The sequence below is a fragment of the Agelaius tricolor genome, unplaced genomic scaffold, assembly GCF_023055355.1.
Source record: "Agelaius tricolor isolate 1412-34295 unplaced genomic scaffold, bAgeTri1.0.p SCAF_9, whole genome shotgun sequence".
Classification (NCBI taxonomy): Eukaryota; Metazoa; Chordata; class Aves; order Passeriformes; family Icteridae; genus Agelaius; species Agelaius tricolor.
The window spans coordinates 6,484,534-6,506,573 of record NW_027269269.1 but is presented as its reverse complement, the minus strand read 5'-3'; the positions used below and the strand labels follow the sequence as shown (position 1 = coordinate 6,506,573).

General features: G+C 37.0%; 1 protein-coding gene across 2 annotated transcripts in view; it reads left to right on the top strand.

Annotated features, from left to right (window-relative positions):
* ATM (ATM serine/threonine kinase) overlaps positions 1 to 21,466 on the top strand; it is a 57,230-nt gene extending 35,764 nt beyond the window's left edge. The window contains exons 43-63 of one of the 2 annotated variants that reach the window (XM_071434137.1): positions 254 to 402; positions 909 to 1,013; positions 1,540 to 1,659; positions 2,542 to 2,776; positions 4,175 to 4,342; positions 6,269 to 6,388; positions 7,743 to 7,960; positions 8,690 to 8,897; positions 9,499 to 9,612; positions 10,025 to 10,183; positions 11,330 to 11,468; positions 11,819 to 11,901; positions 13,148 to 13,288; positions 14,264 to 14,380; positions 15,562 to 15,711; positions 16,472 to 16,637; positions 17,836 to 17,922; positions 18,002 to 18,116; positions 19,660 to 19,723; positions 20,383 to 20,519; positions 20,632 to 21,466. In XM_071434137.1, the coding sequence (XP_071290238.1) occupies positions 254 to 402; positions 909 to 1,013; positions 1,540 to 1,659; positions 2,542 to 2,776; positions 4,175 to 4,342; positions 6,269 to 6,388; positions 7,743 to 7,960; positions 8,690 to 8,897; positions 9,499 to 9,612; positions 10,025 to 10,183; positions 11,330 to 11,468; positions 11,819 to 11,901; positions 13,148 to 13,288; positions 14,264 to 14,380; positions 15,562 to 15,711; positions 16,472 to 16,637; positions 17,836 to 17,922; positions 18,002 to 18,116; positions 19,660 to 19,723; positions 20,383 to 20,519; positions 20,632 to 20,812 (2,976 nt within the window). In that variant the 3' untranslated portion in view covers positions 20,813 to 21,466. Of the gene's footprint in view, positions 1 to 253; positions 403 to 908; positions 1,014 to 1,539; positions 1,660 to 2,541; positions 2,777 to 4,174; positions 4,343 to 6,268; positions 6,389 to 7,742; positions 7,961 to 8,689; positions 8,898 to 9,498; positions 9,613 to 10,024; positions 10,184 to 11,329; positions 11,469 to 11,818; positions 11,902 to 13,147; positions 13,289 to 14,263; positions 14,381 to 15,561; positions 15,712 to 16,471; positions 16,638 to 17,835; positions 17,923 to 18,001; positions 18,117 to 19,659; positions 19,724 to 20,382; positions 20,520 to 20,628 lie in introns of both variants that reach the window. The other variant, XM_071434136.1, reaches the window with a different exon arrangement.
* The last annotated feature ends 574 nt before the right edge of the window (positions 21,467 to 22,040 follow it).

The window sequence follows — 22,040 nt, the reverse complement described above, 5'->3', positions numbered from 1 at the left end:
TGAAAAATTATTTCAAAAAATGCCAGCCACAGTAGTAATAAAACCATTTTCCTGGAGTTGCAGATGTCAATAGTGTGATTGGTAGTCTTATTAAAAAGTTTTCATTTTACGTGTAGAGTTTAGAAGTAGTCATGATCCTGTCTTTTCTGCAAAGAGTTCTTTGTTTCCAAAAGTAAAACCAAGCCCTTAAAAATACCAGTTCAGTTTAATAAAGGAGGAAAATAAATTTTGAGTAATTTTTTTTTAATTCCAGGCTTTGCAGAATTTTGGGCTTTCCCACACTCTTTCCATGTACTTAAAAGGTCTGGAACATGAAAACACTGAGTGGTGTGCAGAACTGCAGGAAATACGGTACCAGGCAGCATGGAGGAATATGCAGTGGAGCCACATCTCTTCTGTCAAGTAAACCACCTTATCTTTTTGCTAGTTCTTTAAGCAAAAGGCAATAGGGTCAGATCCAAGCAAAAAAAGACAGGATCAGAGTGTAGTTTCTGTAAAGCAGGTCACCTAATTCTTTTTAATCATTGAACTGAAAAGCAGTGGTTTTCACTTAGACTTGTCTTGTTTGAATGCACATCACTTTTTGTTTTCCTGGGGAACTGTACACAGGTGATTCTTCTTTTTGATTGTTCATAATGTCAAACTGAAATATACCATTTTTTATTCATATACTTGTATCTTAAGTACAAGAGAGGGATAGAAAGAGCTTTTAGCATCTCATTTATAAGAAAACAGGAAATATTACACAGTAAGCCACGAGAGATTATCAAGTCCTGGACAAGCAAACACCAGTATTGACTCATGGCTACTGTACAAATAAAACTATTTGTCACAAAGACAAAATTGACTTCTTCACAGAGAAATAGGTTTTCATTTTATTCTATGTTAACTTTTGTTTTATTTGTTAGAGATGAAGCAAGGAGTCCAGGGTATCATGAATCATTGTATGATGCTCTTCAGTCTTTACGCGATAAGGAATTCTCTGCTTTCCATGACTGTCTTAAAGATGCCAGGTAACAGATTGTATGCAAATACGGTGACATTTATGTGCAAATGCTGGGAGAGAGACATGGAGACAATGTGTGTGTTTGTAGTCACAGGTTATGCATGAAAGACTATCAAGGGGTTTTATGGGCTCCAATAAAGACTCATGCATAGAATAAAAACTACTTCCAGACTGCAGCTCAAAGCTCTTTATCCTCAGTATGTCATCTGCATCGGTAATTTATGTGCTAATTGAAGATACATTTCCTGTACATACCCCTTAGTTCGTGGACCTCTTAAGTGGATTCTGATGCTGAGTGCTCTTGTTTATCTGAGGTATCACATCAATTTTGGAGTTTCTGTGTCCTTACTGGGTTTTCATGTATTGACAATCTTTTTTTTTTTTTTAATTTGAATGGTAGTACAAAGTAACTCTAGACTGAAGAGTTTTGCTGTTTAAGTTCTCTTCACTGTATCGAAACTATATTATGGATATTTGGTATTACTTGCTGATATTAAATAAAATAATCTACTATTTTTCTGTTAAATCCACAGAGTGAATGAAGTAGAAGAGCTGTGCAAGGGCAGTCTTGAGTCGGTTTATTCATTATATCCAACCCTTTGCAGACTACAGCTGATTGGAGAGTTGGAAAATGCAGGCCTGCTGTTCTCCAGGTGATTTCTTAAGATTGTTTCATAACATTTCCTCAGTTTGCAGGATTTTTAGTAATCAAGCATAGTGAAAACTTAAAATGACCACAACAGATTTTATTCATCAACATCTCAAACTTCATATGGAAAATAAAAAGGATTTTACCTTCTCTACATGAGGACAATTTTATATTATCTTTATTTCCAGGCTGGCTTAATTCACAGTCTAGTTTGAGTTATTTCATATCATGCCAATACAGTGTTTTAAATAACTATTTTCTTTCCTTTTTATTGAGTTCCCTCATACTCCAAGGTAGCAGTCATATCTCCTAGCTTCTGGTTTACTCAAGTAACTGAGTCCTCCTCTTTTAGTTTCTTTTCTAAAAATGTTTTCCATTTCCCTAATGACATCCAAAGCTTTACTGAAAGCTGTTTCAGTTTGAATAATTTTCTTCATGGACCTCTATTACTATCAGTATTCTTAAATTCTTAAGATTGCCTTTTAATCACAGAAAGGTATTTATCTCTGTAGTGCTATTAACACTGAATTTTCTCTGCTATAGTTCTGTCAGTTTGGTAGTAAATAGTCACCCTACAGTCTTTTCAGCAGCACTGTGTTTGAGTGTCATTTCCTTTGCTGAGGGACCTTTAACACAAGTTTTTGATGCTTAATCAAGAATATTTACAGAGGAGTAGTTCACCTGAGTGTTGTTGTACTTCATGTTTGTTAAAACTGGAAGGCTTCCAGTATAGTCTGCATATGGTAACCATTGTAGGGTTTTATCACTATTTCTTGCAGTGTAGGTTTTGAACTTTCTCAGCAGATAACTTGTTACTCATCTTTCATTTCACTGATATTTACTGAAAATTAATAACAAGTCCCTTTTCTTTTGGGAACGATTGCAGATCTGTTACTGCTCAACAACTGAATGACATTTATTTGAAATGGCAGAGACAGTCCGAGCTTCTCAAGGACAGTGACTTCCATTTCCAGGAACCTGTCATGGCTCTGCGCACTGTAATTCTGGAAATCTTGCTTGAAAAGGAGAGTGAAAACACCAAAAGAGAATGTATTAAAGACCTCCTGACCAAACATCTGGTGGAGCTCTCTAGATTGGCAAGAACTGCTAAAAATACTCAGGTAACAAATTTCAGGAAAGACCAGGAACAGATGTTTAGGTTTTTTTTAATTTATAAAAAACTTAATTTTTAACAGTACTAATGATTAACTGTATTCTAAGTTTATTCAGTAAATCAATCTGAGACTTAAATTATGTAGAATTTATTAATAAATTGTATTTATGAGCATGTTTTTTGAATTTTGTTCATAAGTGTAAGCCACTGAATGAGGTAGATAATACAGAAATTCCATTTTTACTGAAGAGTGCTCTTCTAGCTCTGTTTCTCATTTTGGTGCAGTTTTACATATCCAACTTTCACTTGCATCATATGTTGTAGTGTTCCAGGGTAAAACTGCAGAGGCAACTTCATTGCATCTCTGTATTTAGTGTTGTCTTTAAAGCTTCATACTCTCAAAACTTCATTGCACTGTGGTAAATCTCTTGCTGTGAATGACTTTCTGGGATTTGCACTGTCGGTGGTTTTTTTAGTTGCTGATGCATTTAAGGCCCAGAGTCAGCCTTGGCTTGTTCTAGGTGCTGCATCTGGATCAGTAACTCCACAGGAATTTACAGAACAACAGTATCCTCCAAGGAACTCTACAGAAAATAGTTCCAGCTAAATACAGAACCTGAAAAGGTGTTTAACACTTCACATATGCAAAACTAAATTAAACTTTGATTTCACTATTCGCTATTTCACACATCACTATTCATTTTATGAATTCATTTTAACTCTTTTTATGAATAGTGATGAAATCAGTAGAACAGCGCTGTCTTTGATTTCATGAATTTGCAGAGGCACTTTATTCAGTGCCTCTGAAGCTGTTGGGGAGAATGATTTCAGATATTTTTGTCTCATGCCTGCCCAGCCACCAGCACTGTGGCAGTGGGTATTCAGTAAGAACTTCAAGTTTGTTAAAAGCATAGTTTGCTCCTTATGCTGTCACAGTCATACTAAGTAGTGAGGATGGTACTTTACCAGGTATAAGTGTGAAAATGTAGGCATGCTAAAGAATTAGTATATGGTGGTGCCATTTTTGTAATTATTTTTCTGTGGTCTGTAATTATGTATGTAATGCATGTAATAATGTAATAATAATTGCTAAGCTATAAGTCCATTAATTTGGTAGGTACTGATTATAGAATTTCTCTACCTCCAATTTAAAATGTTAAACATAGATACTTTATTTTAGAGTTTGTGAGGTTTGATTCCATTCTATTCTTGTTGCAAATCAGGATTTTCTGCAAGTATATAGAAAAATGATTTCATATTTTTGCTGCAAATAATTTTTTTATTTGGATGGGCAGATTATGCTGCACAAATAGAGAAAATGGAGGCAGAGTCTAAAAACAAAACTTGCTGTGAGATACAGATATTTTACTTAAAGAATTGTTCATTATTATTTTTTCAATTTCAGCTTCCAGAAAGAGCTATGTTTCAAATCAAACAACACAATCCAAATGGAAATGGAGTTTCTGAATGGCAACTTGAAGAAGCTCAGGTTTTCTGGGCTAAAAAGGAAGAGAGTCTTGCACTGAATATACTTAAAACAATGATAAAAAAATTAGATGCAGATTGGTTTCAGGTATGTGTTACATAATGTCTGAACTTACGGGAATTAAATTACTTAAGATCCTAATTCCACTCTCAGAAGTTTTCCTGTAGAAGAAAATTAAAAGCCCCTCTGCAATATTAAATTCTAAATCTGGGTTGTACTCTCAAAATGTCTGAAAGCAAAAACTGTTAGCAAATCTTGTTAGGAGTTTTCAAAAACAGTCTGTAAGATTGGCAAGTGTAAGAATTCATTATTTGTGGTCCAACACTAAACCATGTCCCTAAAGGACCACATGTACATGTCTATCATATCCCTTTTAAACAGGGATGGTGACTCCACCACTTCCTTGGGCAGCCTGTTCTAATGCTTGACAATCCTTTTGGTGATTAATATCCAATCTAAACCTCCCCTGGTGCAATTTGAGGCCATTTCCTCTTGTTCTACTGCTTGTAGCCTGAGAGGACAGACCAGCCCCCACCTGGCTGCACCCTCCTGTCAGGCAGCTGCAGAGAGTGATGAGGTCCCCCTGAGCCTCCTTTTCTCCAGGCTGAACACCCCCAGCTCCCTCAGCTGCTCCTCACAGCACTTGTGCTCCAGAGCCTTCCCCAGCTCCGTTGCCCTTCCCTGGACACGCTCCAGCCCCTCAATGTCTCTCTTGCACTGAGGGGCCCAGAACTGAGCACAGCATTGGAGCTGTGGCCTCAGCAGTGCTGGGTACAGGGGGACGGTCACTGCCCTGCTCCTGCTGGCCACACCTGGCTGATCCAGGCCAGGATGCCATCGGCCTTCTTGGCCACCTGGGCACACTCTGGATCGTGTTCAGCTGCTGTTGACCAGCACCCCCGGGTCCTTTTCTGCTGGGCAGCTTCACAACTGCCTGGAGTTGTTGTGACTTGGTACTTACCTTATTGAACCTCATACAGTTGGCCTTGGCTCATCAGTCCAGCCTTTACAGATCCCTCGGGATGATGTTTGTTAAAATATGGTCTACAAATACTTGACTAGAACTTAATTGTATGTACCACTGTGGTAAAAAAGCCTTTATGTCCATACCTTTGCATTTACCTGTGGTGGCATTCTTTGAGAATTTCAAAGCCATTTGCTTTGAATCTATGTATGTTCTTAAGGAATATCACTCTTCAGAAAAGCTGCATTATTTTGGGCCAAGTTCTCTGTACATACCAGGGCAAAATCAAGAGTTGTTGCTCTTTTGATTTTTGTAATCTCTCCATGAATCATAGAGAGGCCATGAGGCCCTCCAAAAATTTTGTCCTTCCTTACATTTACCCTGTCTATTTAAGGAGAATTTGTGTTTTCACAGCCTGTGATGTTCACATATATGTTTCACAGTCAGTGTTGCCATCTTGGTCACATGGTCTTTCACATGTACCCTATATTAGAAGTATTTTGCAAACTTATCCTACTCTACAGTTAAAGTTGAACATCCAGTCTGGAGAAAAGCCCTTTGGAAACGTGCTCCATCATCTTCTCAAAACACTTATATCAAGTTTCCATGTAGAAGTCTGTGGGAAGAATTTGATCATCACACAATGGTTATTGTGGTTCCTGACTGTTACCTACAGAATTGTCTATGGTACTTCAGACTAAATGGGGATATTTATAAAATACAATTCTGAAAACACGCTGTGAATGTTTAAAATTTTTATTACATTTTGTCATTGGTTTATTCTGCTTTTTATTGTTCAAACAGGTATTTTAAAATGTGCACTCTCCTTTTGCCTTACATAGAATGTGAATGTGATTTAAGGTTATTGACTACTCTAGATGTGGATGGAAAATGACTTTGTAGATGCATTATGTGTAATAGGCCTCAGTGATTGAATTCTATTCAGGGTTTAAAGGCTTTAGAAATTTCCTACCTCATATGTAAAAGATGTTTTTGTTTTATGCCTCCCTCTCTTTAATTTTTTTTTTCTAAAACTTGCTTTTTCAAAGGTCGAGACTGATGCTCACCTGAAATTGATGTATACAGAGTGCCTGAGGCTCTGTGGAACCTGGTTAGCTGAAACATGCTTGGAAAACCCTACAGTCATCATGCAGAAATACTTAGAAAAGGTGCATCCAGTCTTTGAAATGTACATTCTGTGAGATAATGCTGTGTTAAAATACAGTGTTAAAATGTCAAGTAGATTTCGCAGTGCAGTCTTTATTTTTCTGTATTGAAAATATGATTTCTTATATAAATATTATGGTTTCACATTGTATTGTGTAACATTGTCATCTTCTTAAATGTTCAGAAAATGGCTTTGTAGAAATCACAGTGAAATGTCTTTTATTGGCTCAGAAGTGCAGTGATTACAACTACTAGTCTAGTTTCCCTTTCCTGTTCCCTATCCCTACCTCTTCCTTCTCAGGACAGATTATTCACTCAACAGCTTTTTAGTACAGCATTGCATTTCCACAGAATCAATCAGGTTGGAAAACACCTCTGAGATGATGGAGTCCAACCTGTGACCCAACATCCCCATGCCAACCAGACCATGGCACTGAGTGCCATGTCCAGTCTTTCCTTAAGCTCCTCCAGGGATGGTGACTACAACACCTTCCTGGGCAGCCCACTCCAGTGTCTGATCACCTTTCCTGTGAAGAAATTCTTCCTAATATCCAACCTGAGCCTCCCCTGGTGCAGGTTAAGGTTATGTCCTCTTCTCCTACTTCTTGTTAGCTGGGAGAAGAGCCTGACCTCCCACCTGGCTGCACCCTCCTTTCAGGCAGTTGTAGACAGTGATAAGGTCACCCCTGAGATGCTGCAAAGTCTTGGTCTAGTGTTTCAAAGTGCTGTATTTTTTTTTAACTTTTAGCCAGTAATAGAAATGTTTGTATTAATATTTGCCTGCTCTGCATTTCTTTATTTCACACTAATTTATGAAACTCAACATAGTTGCCTTTCTCTGTTGCTATCTATATTCTTTCTTCACTCTGATGATTTGAATCCATGACTTTCTTATATAATTTCCTTTACTTTTGGCACTTTTTGGACTGTCTTCCATTTTTTTTCTCACCAGCTTGTGATACAAGGCTATAAGACTGTTTTAAAACTTCATGCCTTGTTACTGTAAAAGATAAAAGCATGGAAAATTCCTGTATGGCTATTAAAGCTATTTCATACAGGATAATATTTTTTGACTATTTGCACTGAAACATTTCTCAAAGATTAAATTCACTTAGGAGAAAAATATTCAGCCTGTTAGATTCATTTTGTATTCATATTTATTCTATCACAGGCAATATTAAATAATCTATTCAAGCAGATGACCCTGAGCAGGGAGGAAGTTGAACAAGATGAGTTCCAGAAGTCCCCTCCAGCCTCAACCATTCTGTTTTTCAGTGAGAATAGAGTTTCATCAAGTTTTATGCAGCACTATGTATCTGATTATTGATCTTACCATTATTGTAACTTCTCCTTTAGGCTGTGGAAATTGCTGCAAGCCACAGTGGAGACAGCAGTGATGAATTGAAGAAAGGAAAGATGAAGGCTTTCCTCTCCTTGGCTCGTTTCTCTGATAATCAGTACCAGCGGATTGAGAATTACATGAAATCCTCAGAGTTTGAAAATAAGCAGGCCTTGCTGAAGAAGGCCAAGGAGGAGGTTGGTCTCATCAGGGAGCGTAGGGTTCAGACCAACAGGTGAGCATTAAATGGAGACTGGGTACTCTGGAGCTGTCACAGGCTCCAGCTCTACTTTCTGGGCAACAGGTGCAGCGTAGGTCACATCCCTACAGCTGCATTTTCCCTTCTCCACAAAGCAGTGGCCAGATCCACAGTGCTTGTTGTGAATGGTTTCTGAACTGTGCCCGGACATGGGCTGGGCATGTGCTGGATAGTGTGGGCCAAAACTAAGCCAGAGACACAGTGTGGATGATAATGGCCTGGAATTCATGTGTATTCCCTGGATCTGTTCAGTTTATTTGACAAAAATGTTACATAGTGTAAATAAATGAGTTGGCATTTTTCTCTATTTCACATTTAGTGAGAGAGTAGAATTAAATTTATTATAGAATTCTTAAAGATTTAATAAGAGCAACTGCAAGTGAGCAGAAAAGGATGAATTTCAGCTGCTGGGAACTGAAGTTTTTACACAAATGGTCTGTACTGGGTATTCACATTTTTACCAATATTGAGATTAAATCAAGAAGACAGAAGACAGGAAGTTTACTTACAGCAGTGGGTCTGTGTGCACATACAGTTAAGGAGTAGCTCCCACAATACAGTTTCTTAGTTGTTTATTTTACTGTGCCTGTACATACAGAACAACTTTAAAAATGTTAAAATAGTGAGAGACTTAGGGAATGCCTTGCAGTAAGTTGAGAAATTAAGGAATAATTTGTTGTTTAAACATGACATCTGCTCATATAGATACACAGTGAAGGTTCAGCGGGAACTGGAGCTGGATGAAGGGGCAATACAAGCCCTGACCGAGGACCGTAAACGCTTCTTGTGTAAAGCAGTGGAGAACTACATCAGCTGTTTACTAAGTGGAGAAGAACATGATATGTGGATATTCCGACTCTGTTCCCTGTGGCTTGAAAATTCTGGAGTTGACAGAGTCAATGAAATGATGAAGGTATATGTTTGCTCCATTTTTTTCCTAATGCTTTGGCAAATAATTATCCATCTTCTCCTGTATTTCTAGAAGATGAATTATGTAGCTCCTGAATTTTTCCTGAAAACTTTCTTTTTTCAGTTGTCATTGCTTATCAGTTAGTTTTTCATCAGTGGGACCTGTAGTTCTCAATGCATTTTAATTCAACTTTAATCAGCATTTTAATTTGATAAGTCTGTATGGTTAAACATATCTCACAATCGTTTACTGTGGTCCCCTTGTTCTTCACATACCTTGGAATCTACCCATTTTCAACATCCTTAGGAGCATTATTCTTGTTTATATTACATATACTTTCAGGTGAAAAGCCGTGAAAGGTAGAATAGAAAACAGTACTCCTATGAAGAACTTGCAACATTTAGGAGGCATGGGCCAAGATGATATGATACTCACTGAATTGCTGCTTGATCAGATAGGCCATGATAATTCTTAGTTTTAAATTATTATTATTATTATTATTATTATTATTATTATTATTATTATTATTATTATTATTGCAGTTTTTGTTAGTACAGCTAGTTTTGTTTAGTACAGCTCTCTAACTGAGTTTTCTCTCCTACAGAAAAATGCCCAGAAGATCCCTTCATACAAGTTCTTGCCTCTGATGTACCAGCTGGCTGCTCGAATGGGAACTAAGATGATGGGTGGTTTAGGATTTCATGAAGTTCTGAATAATGTAATTTTTGCTTTTCTTATCTAAAGATACCTTGACTGGCTTGGTAGTGCCTACCTCTAAGCAATATCTACCTTCCTCTGAGCAGTTACAGCTAAACAAGTTACATTGGTGATAAGAGTGTATTAAAAATGAGTGATGCCAAATCAGTACAGTGGGGGAAGAGGATTGGGGACTTCTTTAATTTCTTAACTTAAAAAGTCAACTTTATTGATTTTCTTGTAATATCAGAGTAGTTTTATGCAGTTATAGAAATGTACTTTGAATGTTTTTTCAGTTGTGGAAAAGTATTACCTTTTATTTCATCTTAGGAACCTTAGAAGTTCAAAAGAAATAATAATGTTAATTAAGTATTGGGGTTTTTTTCCTCTTCTGTACTGTTTTCAATAATGGGATCTTTTTCTTTTGTTGGCAGCTATTGTCTCGAATTTCACTGGATCATCCACATCATACTTTGTTTATAATATTAGCTTTGGCTAATGCTAACAAAGATGAACTCCTCACAAAACCAGATGCAATAAGAAGAAATAAGTTAATTAAAAATGCACCAAAAGAGATCTCCCAGCTTGATGTGGTGACTACAAAACCTTCTATTCTATTAATCACATTCAATCCTTTAATTTTGTTAAAAAATGAAAAAACCCAAAACATGTAGAGGGTTGTTTTAGTATAGAGCTCATTAGCAGACTTTTGTTAAGAAGCAGTAAGAGGGAAACAGTACTTTTAATAATTAAAAAACCCCTTTTTGTGCGTAAGTAGGTAATTATTATTGAAAGAAATCATTACAGGGTTGAGGAAAATACGGTTAATGTTTTGTGCCACAAATAGCCGTGATTATTGCAGACTCTTGTGATAAAAGTCCCTGATGTGTCATTCTGTAAAAAGGATTTTAGATGCAAGAAAGACTTGAGTGGCTTTATTGTTGAAAGTACATACTGAATTGGGTATTTTTTCTGCTTTGAGTGGTAACGTGTTCCATCTAAGCAGTTTGCCTTGTGCATCTTTCGGTCCTTGTTAAAAGTCATGCTGATAGGTAATACTGACCTGTGGTTTCATGATAATGTTGGTTTTGCTTAATTTTTGTTTAACCTGTCTTTGGAATCATCCCACATCCAAAGTGTTGCCCCTTCTTTCCTCCATCATTGTAGGCCAGACATGGTTGGTTGTCATTGTCCTCTTACCCCCCACACTGATACATTTTTTTCACCACATTTTTATGTGGGTTTTTTTTTGGCCTTTCTCTCACATCTGTAGTTCTTTTCTGATTCCCCCATTTAGGATTGGAATTATGCTAAAGTCTCTCAGAGCCAGGCACAGAAGGAATGCACGGACACGTTTCTGTCTTTTGCATATAAGATTTTTTTCTTCAGCTGGGAGGAAATAACAGAAGCAGGCAGATGGTGGAAGAACTTCTAAAAATCTGTCTGTCCTTTTTTCTGAAGAACTTTTGCGTGTCTTTTGCGCTTTGCCTGGACAGGTTTGCTCCCTCTCCATTGCCAATAATATTTTACATTACTCATTATCTCAGATCAGACAGCACAGAATTTTTTCTTATAATTATTTCAGATCATCTCACAAAGGGCTGTCCATTGCTGCAGTTTGCTCTGTTTTCATAGGACATATCTCAATTGTACTTAATTGACTGCATGTTATGATGCATCTTTAATATTAAAAAATATAGTTTACAAGATCTGATGTTTGTTTTCCTTGGGTTTTTTAGGACAGAATGGAAGCTGCCAGCACGATAATGAATATTGTAAGGAAAAGAAGAGCTCCTATGGTTAGAGACATGGAAGCACTTTGTGATGCTTACATCACATTAGCAAATTTAGATTGTACTCAGTGGAAATCTGAAAGAAGTAAGTCTTAGGAAAACTGGTTTTTGTTTTAATAATGAAGATAGGTTTTATTTTCTCAGATTGAAAAGTGTATTTTAAATACTGATGTTTAGTTAAAAGAGGTAGTAGCATTGTGTCCTATTTTTGATAGATATAGAATGTAGTCTGGATTAGAAGTCATAGAAATTACTTGCACTGTAGGGCTCAGACCCTTAGTATGAAATTCTAAAAATCACCGTTGTCCTGCGGTCATCTTCATCAGCTCAGTAAAATATGCAGTGAGGTTTTGGGTCCCAAAAGCAATGTAAGCTGGGTTTTGTCAAATATTTTATAGCTCTGAATTTAAAAATATTAATTCCTCTTAATTACAGAAGGAATAAGTATTCCAGCTGACCAGCCAATCATTAAACTGAAGAACTTGGAGGATGTTGCTGTTCCTACCATGGAAATTAAGGTGACTGAAGTTGGAAAAATATACATTATAGTACCATCATCATAGAACCATCTTCAAGCTTTTGTAATGGCAGTCATCTCTTCATCCAATTCCCATGGTCTTTACAGGTCCACCTATGGGGATACTTCCTTGTCAGGTGGGAGGTGCAGGCTGAGATGGTTTCCTTAGAAGACCATGATCCCAGGCATTATGTGTGCTGGATAGTGGTTTATTGTACAAAGACAGTTTGCCACTGTTACCTCTGAGTAGTCTCTCATTATCCAAAGGTGATATCATAGTGAGCTCCCTAACTCACCCAGGGCATTTGGGAATGGGAATCTCCTGTGTTGTAGGCGCTAGCTCAGAGTTTCAGGGAGGCAACTGAATATCACAGGAGGTGTGAGAATTAATAGGTGTGCCTCTTCTGCTGTTCCTGTGCTTTTACCATTCAGTAATGGGCAATGATCCGTTCCCATTGGCTGGATGGGTGCACAGGCACTCCCTCTTTGATACCACACACTCCACCTGGGAAACTGCAGTTTCAGAAGCATAGAGTTGCTTTTTTGACCAGCATATAAGTTGAAATGTTGCAAGGCCAGAATTCCTTGTGTTGAAATCCCTCAGGCTATATCTATAAAGCTGAATAAGTCAAGGGACTGCTTTAAGGTATTTGACTTCACAAACCAGAAGTTGCCACCCATGCTAAATATCATCTGTTGGTAGGGCTTCAGTTGTCCCCAGGTGTTGCTCCTTTGTACAACTGGATCGTTCTTTTCTTTGCCTTCCTTCTCCTCCAGTACAGACTGACTGCAATGGCTGCAGCTCTGTGATGTAGCCTCCTGGGGCAGTATTCCTCTGGGGCATGAGGATACAGGGGGTGGCTGAGGTATAGATCTTGTACCCTGTAGCAGGTTTGGCATTGAGATTTGGTCCTTAGATTAGTCTAAGCCTAACGCTCCCCAGCTATGTGTGAGCAGTTTCGTGGGACAGTGCTAGCTGGGACATTGTGTCACAGCTTGTTTAGTGGAAGTCTGCAGTACCACGTCCCCTCTACCAATGAGGTGAACAAGGAGGAATAAAAGAAAAAAAATCCTTTGCTCATCATATTTTTATAGCCTTTGTGGTATTATCTTTGTAGATGATGGAGTGCTCATATTAATATTTAGTATATAGTCTGCTAATGATGTTTGCAAAGAACTTATTACTGCTTTGTCTGAGTGAAATTGAGGTAATATTTACATTTATTTTAATGTATTTTTAATTTCAGGTGGATCCCACAGGACAATATGAAAATTTGGTGACAATAAGTTCATTCAAGCGAGAATTTCGTTTAGCAGGAGGCATAAATCTGCCTAAAATAATAGATTGTGTGGGATCAGATGGTAAAGAAAGGAGGCAGCTGGTTAAGGTGGGTTCTGTCAGTTGGAATGATATCTCAGAGACTTAGCATGCTGGAAATTTTTCTTTAAGTTCTCCTGTCAGTTTTCTCATTATCATTTCTGTACCATGAGCAGATTTTTCACACTTCACTGTCAGTTTCCTTAGTCGAGGAATGCCTTAATAAATAAAATTGTGAAGTATTAATAAGTAATATAATATAAATAATAAGTAATTATATTAAATATATTTGTAATTATTTTTTCAGCAGTGCGTGTAATTAATATCTAGTAGCTTACCTGACAACTACCAGACTTGCCTGGTCATGTCTCAGCTGGTGACCTGAAGTGTTCTGTAAATAAGAACCATCAACATATTGTGTTAAATACTTCCTTTCTTCTTCCACATATAAAAAAGTATTTGCAATTCAGAGACAATCAAAAGCGTGCACATTAAAGTAAAGATATCTAAAAAAAATTTATTTCTTCTCAGACTCAGCTGATTTCATTCTCTCTTAGAACACAAACATTGGGCAGTTGCTGGGAGAATTCTGTTTTGCTGCTAAGTATGGGTTAGTTTTGAAAGCTTTAAAGAGAAGCATGAATCACTAGATCTGCATCCAGCAATCAGAACTGCAGTGCCAGCTGATGCTGCTTCACCTGTGTGCTGGCTTGCTAAATAATGGTGAATCAAATACCTATTTTTAAAAAGAGAACCATAAGACATTTAGGTTGATAGAAACCTGAATCAAACAACATCTGTCTAAAAAAAAAAAAAAAAAAGTGATGATTTAAGTTAATGATGGTTCTGTTTAAGCAGCTGAGCACTAACAGAAAACCAAATACATACAAAAAAAAGCAACTGTTAATTACATTTAATTGCAAGTGACTGTTCTGGAAAAGTAACTTGTGTTTTGTGCAATTTTTAAAATAATTTCTTTTACTTGCTGAGCAAGAAATGGATGCTGAGAAGTGTTTTTCAACTGCTTTTTCTGTTTATGCTGAAGGGGCGTGATGACCTGAGACAAGATGCTGTCATGCAACAAGTTTTCCAGATGTGCAATACATTGCTCCAGCAAAACACTGAAACAAGAAAGAGGAAATTAAATATCCGAAGATACAAGGTAACCCCGAACACTAAATTTTCTCTGTGGCAGTAGAGAAATAAAGCATATTTTCCTCTTCTCCTCTTTTTAACCCAAATGCAATATAAAAGGATTTTTATTTATGGGCTATTAAAATAGTCACTGTGCCTTCAGGTATGGAATAAACAATATATTTATTACAATTTAATTTTTTTCAAATCATTAAAATAAATTTATTGATGCCTAATATATATTTAAATACTCTTCAAAGATTTCTTTATATGAACTTTTAATTGAAAAGAAATTAGGTAATACACTGTCATTAAACTGTAAGTTCCTAGTCATTAAACTTGAACATACAAGTTTGTTTATGAATTCTCATTAATTTGCCTTGTGATATTCCTTAATTAATAATTATTTCCAGTCTTGCAACATTCCTTACAAATAAATTCAGAAGTCCCATCTAGGATCTTTCATGCAGAATTTGAACTGTATTTTTTTGGAATTGGGAATACAATTCCAAACCTTGTTGGAATCAGAACTGGGAATAGGAATTGGAATTGGGAGTAAGAATTGCAATAAATTCTTATTGTGAATCCAGAAAGTGTATTTAAACAGGAACTGTTTGCTTCCTCCCTTAATGTACTTGGCATTATAATAATTGCTGTGAAGGTGACCTCCGAATAAGTACTCTCAAAGTATAAGCTCTTCTCTTTGACAAATAAGAAATGTGCACTCTGGAATCTCTAAAGGTGCTTATCTGAATTGCTAGTGTGATTTTAAGAATTCTCAGGTGGAGTTAAAGTCACTTTTTTTGAACAATTTTCAAGCAAGACTCAGGTTTCTATGTGTGTTAAAATGAGCGACAGCAGGGAAAAATAGAATGGGTGAGAAAAATAGAATTGTGAGATATAGAGACTTCCATAAGAAAAGAAAATTGAAGGAAACAGGCAGTAGCTAATCATTACAGGTCTAGTGGAAGGTTCACTGGGCTAGGAAAAAATTGCAATTATTAGGTGAAAACATTTGTGTGGATTTTTATATATGTATACATGTGTATTTAGAAAATATATTGAGGTGTCAGCTGCATGGTTTGGCCTTCTTTGTCTTTTTAAACAAGCAGAAATGTGCACCCATGCTCTGCAGGGTGTGTATTCATAGTTGAGTGTGTATAGCCTTCCCCCATGTATAATCTCCCCTCTGTGGTTTTGCTTTTCCAGGTGGTTCCCCTTTCCCAGAGAAGTGGAGTTCTGGAGTGGTGCTCAGGAACAATTCCCATTGGAGAGTTCCTTGTGAATGCTGAAGAAGGAGCTCACAAGAGATACAGGCCAAAGGATTACTCCAGTTATCAATGTCATAAAATAATTCTGGTGAGTCCAAATAACTTAAAAAATCAAAACTAAAAGAAAGCTGATTCATAATATTTACTGGGGGGAGGGGTGTGGAATTTCCAGAGAACTACATACTATACCTTTGGTATATCTAATAATGAATGTGACCAGTGGCTTAGAATGAATGGATATTCAAACTATTAGTTCAGTTCCACAGATCATAAGTTTATGATTTTAAGTTTATGATCATAAGTTTCTGATAAGTTTTCTCACCATAAATTTACAAAATTGCAGTCAAGTATAGCTGTTACTTAATATGCCCATGATTGTGCAAGAATCTATTTCCTTTCAAATTGCTATAGTAGTAACAGGATAAAAGTGTATTTTTATGCTTGGTGAAGCATTTGCATGGGAATGAGTGAGGATGACTTTCTCACAGTGACATGAGGCCATCAGATAAGCAGAGGTGTCAGAACAGAGTGCAAAGAAAGGAAGTGTCTCCCAACAAGATCCATTTATCTCTACATGCCTATAAAATACATGCACCTGCTGCATCAAGGAAATAGGAGTGGTTTTTCCCCATGTTTTTTAGCCTCTGAGTTGTGTATAAAAATAGAATTGTTTAGTAAGACAGATAGTTAGGGGCATTAATAATTGCTGCAAAAAATGACAATAATTCTTAGCTCAGAAAGAGAAAGAAGTGATACCAGCATTTGATGGAGGGGAGGTGGATAGAAAGGAAGGAAGACTTCATTTCCTTCTGAAGCAATTGGGTAAAATATTTCTTATGTGTTTAAAGGATGCCCAAAAGAAACATTCTGAAGAGAAATACAGAATCTTCATGGAAGTCTGTGAGAATTTTCAACCTGTGTTCCGGTATTTCTGTATGGAGAAATTCCTGGACCCAGCTGTGTGGTTTGAAAAGCGATTGGCATACACTCGCAGTGTGGCTACATCTTCTATAGGTATTGGATTAATTACAGTGGCTTTTTAGGTTACACAACCTAAGAGTTTCTACCATTTCAGACATAATGGCTGTCCTGCTTTTGGCACATGTCAAAAAAGGCATAGTAGGGGGCAAAAAAGGCCAGCAAGAACATCAGCATTATTTTTGTAATTAAGATTTCTAATTTGTTCCTCCACACCCCCATTTTTGCTGCAGAAGGAAGAATGAAATTCTGCTCCTCTTTGTTTATATAGTGGTTTGTTTTCTTAGATTCTGGTACTTTGGGTTTTTTAGCCTGATTTTATTTCTGTTGTTTTGATTTAAAATTTATTCATTTTATGTGTAGCCTCTGATGCTTTAGCTGAATTGAAAAGCTCAATCTTTTACTGTCTTTGTACTGGCATTATTATCCATGGCTGAAATGGTTATTTAAGCTTGGTTATTAAGCCTTTGTTTTCCCTGTCATAATGAAGAAAAAGAAGTACTTAAATGTAAGTACTGTGGATTTTTTTCTGGATGACTCAGTTCTGTACTGAGTCTCTGGAAGACATTTGTTAGTAGATCTCAGAAATTGCAGTAGATCCCATTTTAGATGGTAACATGTTTGTGCACTCCCTTTTTACTAAAAAAAAAGGTAAATCTGCAGTTTAGTACAATTCAGAGGAAAGATTTTTGTAGGAAATACTACTGCTGTCATGTCCATCAAGTAATAAAAACAGTAAAGGGTGTAAATTGCAGTAAGGGAGATGTAGTTTGGAGGTTTTCTACATTTAAGGACAGTAAAGCACTGAAATAGGCTTACATGAAAGATCTTATAATTTGGATCACTGGAGATTTTTAAAACTGACTTGGACAACAGTTGTTTTGTTGGAGGGGGTTGCTAATGTTAGTAATAATAAAAAAACCCTGATTTTATTATGCAGTTGCTTTTAATTTTTAAATTTTTTTGAAAGATGTAATATTATTTGATAATCTTTGATCTACAAGTAGAAATGGGGAAGAAACCTGTGGAGCAGATAAAACAATACACATTTGTATGAGAATAAACTTTTTGCAATTTCATTCAGTCAGCATTTTCTTTTTTGGATTTGTGGAATGGTATTTGCTCTTTCCTTAGTCAACACTATATATGGGAGAAGAAATATTCTCACAGTAATCTTTCTTAAGCTTTCTGTGGTTCTTATGACATGGTTTCACCACTTACATTTTTGTTTCAGTTGGCTACATTCTTGGACTTGGAGACAGACATGTTCAGAATATCTTGATAGATGAACAAACAGCAGAACTGGTGCATATCGATCTGGGTAAGTAGGACAGCAAGAGAACCTTAATTTTTGTTTACTTTAACTTTTTTAAAAAAACTTTTATTTTCCATTCATTTAGGGGTTGCTTTTGAGCAAGGCAAAATCCTTCCCACACCAGAGACAGTTCCATTTAGGCTAACCAGGGACATTGTGGATGGAATGGGCATCACCGGTGTGGAAGGGGTCTTCAGGAGGTGAGTGCTCCTGAACTGCACAGGGTTTAGGAGGCAGCAGAGTACTTCCAGCTTTTTGATTGTCACATGTTAAATAGTTCTGATGCTTGAGAGGGGACTCAGATTTCTGCTGGTAACACCCAAACCTAAATACTGACCTTTAACTCCTATGTTTGTATTTATATAACCAGCTGCAAGCTAATTTTTGTTGCTCAGTGTTTCATACTGTTCACTTGCCAATGGGTTAATGTCACCCTTTTGTGGAATTCAGGGAGGGCTCAGTGTTTCCAAAGGCTCCACAGCTAAATGTTGATTCAGAATGATTTTTTTTTCCTTCAGAACTATGTATTTCTTTCACAGCTATACTATATATTTGGAGCTGTTAAATGTCTTTGAACCAATTTGTTTTGACTTTAATTTCTGTTTAGTTTTATGTATGTAATTTGGAGTATTTTTTTCCCTTTTGGATCACATATTTTATATTACTTTGTAAGTGCAAAATCTAAATCCCATAATAGATCTGGACTGCAAAACAGAAGAATCCTAAATGAGTTGAGTTTCAGTCAACCTCCATCCTACCTGCTGTGAATGACCCAAGGGATTCCTAAATAGCAGGACATTTCTCATTCCAGACCTGGATGATGTTCGTGAAGTAATGCTTGCAATCCCCAAATTCCATGTCTTTAAAAAAGTCACATAGTGTAGGTGTTGTCTTTCTAAGGCAGCAATTAAGGCTAAAAAGTAGTTCCTAGTACACCTTTGTCCCACGAAGGAGCAGTCACTGCCAGTTCTGGTCGAAAGATGATGCTGTCAAACTCACAGTTTGGAATCACTTCCGAAACCATGATACAGAAAAACTTGACTTGTTGGGCTTCAGCTGAAGTAAATGAGTATCAAAGGCACTGGTGCAGATGCTGTTTCTGCCTCAGCCAGCCTGATTTGTACTGAACAGTTCAGGTGTCAGTGGTAAACAGGCCCTTGGCTGTGAATTGTTCAGTTAACTTTGGTGTGTGTGTGTCCTCATCCTGAGGTAGACAGATGCCAAACCCTTTCACAGGAGTCCCTGTCTCATAGGATAGTTTGGCATTCCTTCCAGGAGCTTAGTTTGCTTGGGAGTGAATGCAGGTAACCACTTCTGTACCAAAACTCATTGGGAAGATTTCAGAAATTGCTCATTTCATGGAAAACAGCCCTACCAACATTCTCCAATTCCAGAGCACCCCAGCACATGTTTTCATCCAGCCAAGCAATGCTGCCATTGTGGCACACCCTAATAGGCAGTATTAACTCAGTGGTTAATCCTGCATATCAAAATATTCCAGACAGTGAAGCAGGTCATCCCTTTCCACAGAGAAATAATAATCAGTGAACTACACAGTCTTCTCTTGGTTTTACATGTCTAAATTTCTCTTTTCCCCTCCCCCCCCAGGTGAAAATATCAGAGAGGTTAACTCCTATGTTAGAAATTACACTTTAAGTAGAGCACAAATATTCATTATTTAAATTACAAAAATACCATTTCATTTTACCAAAATAACCTAAAATACTGTAAAATATTTTCTAGATGCTGTGAGAAAACAATGGCTGTTATGAGAAATTCTCAAGAAGCGTTGTTGACTATCGTAGAGGTAAGCATTTTTTCTTGCCTTTGGATAGTAACCTGCCAGAATGTCTTCAGTTTCTTGTCTTTGTATGCGTCACTGCACCAAATATTCATTTAGAGTGTTTTGTACTGAATTAGAACATAATGGTGTTGGTCAGATTTGTTAATTCATGTAATCTTTGATAAAGTTGTAACCAGTTTGCATTTTCTATGGAAACTGTTTCCTTCAGGCAGTTCTCCCTCTTGAACACCTACATGCTTCTAGCCATGGTGCAACCTTCCCAACAGGAGTAATACTGATTCAATTTAATCCTCTTTGCATAAGTTACAAAGAAGAGAATGAAACTGATTTTTGAAAGCAGGTTATACTGTGCATTAAAAGCTAATGATTCTCTTGAGTGCCTAGCAGTGTATTAAAAAATTCACTGCTGAGATGGCACTGGTGGCAAAACTGTATGAAGTATGAACAACACAAATAGCTGCAAGTGCCCAGAGGCAGTTTTGTTGGATAATTTACGAACCACTTTAGCCCAATTCTATTGATTAAAAAAAAAAAAAAAAAGCCAAACCAAAACACTCACCCTCCTAATATTGTGGTTAGTGTGAGCATTTCCACTAGTGCTATGGCACTGAACTAGCTGTAATTAACAGCTGAAATTAAAAAGAGGTTTATTTACTGTGTAGGTGCTGCTCTATGATCCTCTTTTCGACTGGACCATGAACCCCTTGAAAGCTTTATATTTGCAGCAGAGGCCAGAGGATGAGGCTGACATGAGCTCTACACTTGGTACTGATCCACAAGAACCTAAAAGAAAAGCCAGGTGCAAGATCTTTTCTTACCCTCCTCTTCCTGCACTGTTGCCTTGCTTTATGGTTTTCTCATTGGATGTTGTTCATGTTGCACCTCTTTTTCTTTTTTTATTCTGCCAGCAGTGATGACCAGAGTTTTAACAAGGTGGCTGAGCGTGTTCTGATGAGACTTCAGGAGAAGCTGAAAGGTGTTGAGGAGGGAACAGTGCTCAGTGTGGGAGGGCAGGTGAACCTCCTCATCCAACAGGCCATGGACCCTAAAAATCTGAGCCGTCTCTTTCCCGGATGGAAACCCTGGGTGTGACTTGGAAGGATCCAGCACGCTTTTAGAAGAAACATATTTTTTTTGCACCAAGTGTTCTAACATTTCAAACTGATATTTCACAAAATTTATATCTAGAGCAACCATGATGCCTTATCCATCTTAGCACTTGGTGGATGGTTCGGGGTTGTTTTTCAATAACCTGTTACTGAGAAACATTTTTGATTCTCAATAGCTTCATCCTACAGTCTAAACCACCAAGCACTGCTTTGATGTTCCTTGTGACCCACAAGGACTTTTGCTTGGGCAGACTGGATGTGTTGTGTTCTTAAAACATGAGATTCATCACTGCTTTGTATCTGCTAAAATGCAGGACTCCGATATCTTGTAGTGACTGTGTAAAATGGATGATCCAAAAAACAGGGTTCATGATATAACCACCTAAACTACATTTCCAAAAGGGGGTCATACTTTCATTTCATAGTGAAGGAAAAGAAAACCAGAGAACCTCATGTGTAATGAATCAAGGGGTTTTGGGATTGGGGTTTTTTAAGCTTAGTTAAATGGACATTTCTGTATATAAATGACAACTTTAGGTCAAATAAAATATGCTGCTTTTTTTTCTGTTGTAAATTAAATTATGCTGGTACTTTATATTACTCTAATAGTACAAAACAATAAAAAAATATTTAGCTTCTGTTGCTCTGATTTCCTTGACAAGACATATTGACCACACAATGAAACTTAGCATATTGGAAATGCCTGTAAAAAAACCAGTCACTGTATTTGCAGTAAACACCTCTCAGAAACACTGAAGTTGTATTCTGAGCACAAAAATCTCATTCTGAGTGCATGTGGTTTTACAGAAGACATTGCTCCTTCTTAAAAGTAAAAAATCAGGTAGTCAGTGAATATGGATAAATAGAGAATCCATTCAAATAATGGTCTAACTTGCATAGTTAATAAATCTTCCCAAAGCATCTTTATATTTCAAATTAGGAATAAAGATTGGTGTACCCTTACATTACCTTAGTTTACATTTCATTCAATATTGTTTTTACAGCAGTATAAATGAAGAACTCCTGTTCCAATCAGCATTTAATGTGGTTTTATTTGTACAGTGTTCCCACAACTTTTATGCTATAAGATATTGTCTATATGGCAAAATGAGTCTTTTGTAGTGTTTTCATGCAGCTGACATAAATTTCTGTTGATCCTTGTAACCAAAAGCGCATCCTGGCTTTTTTTGTGGGGAGGAAATACTGTCCAA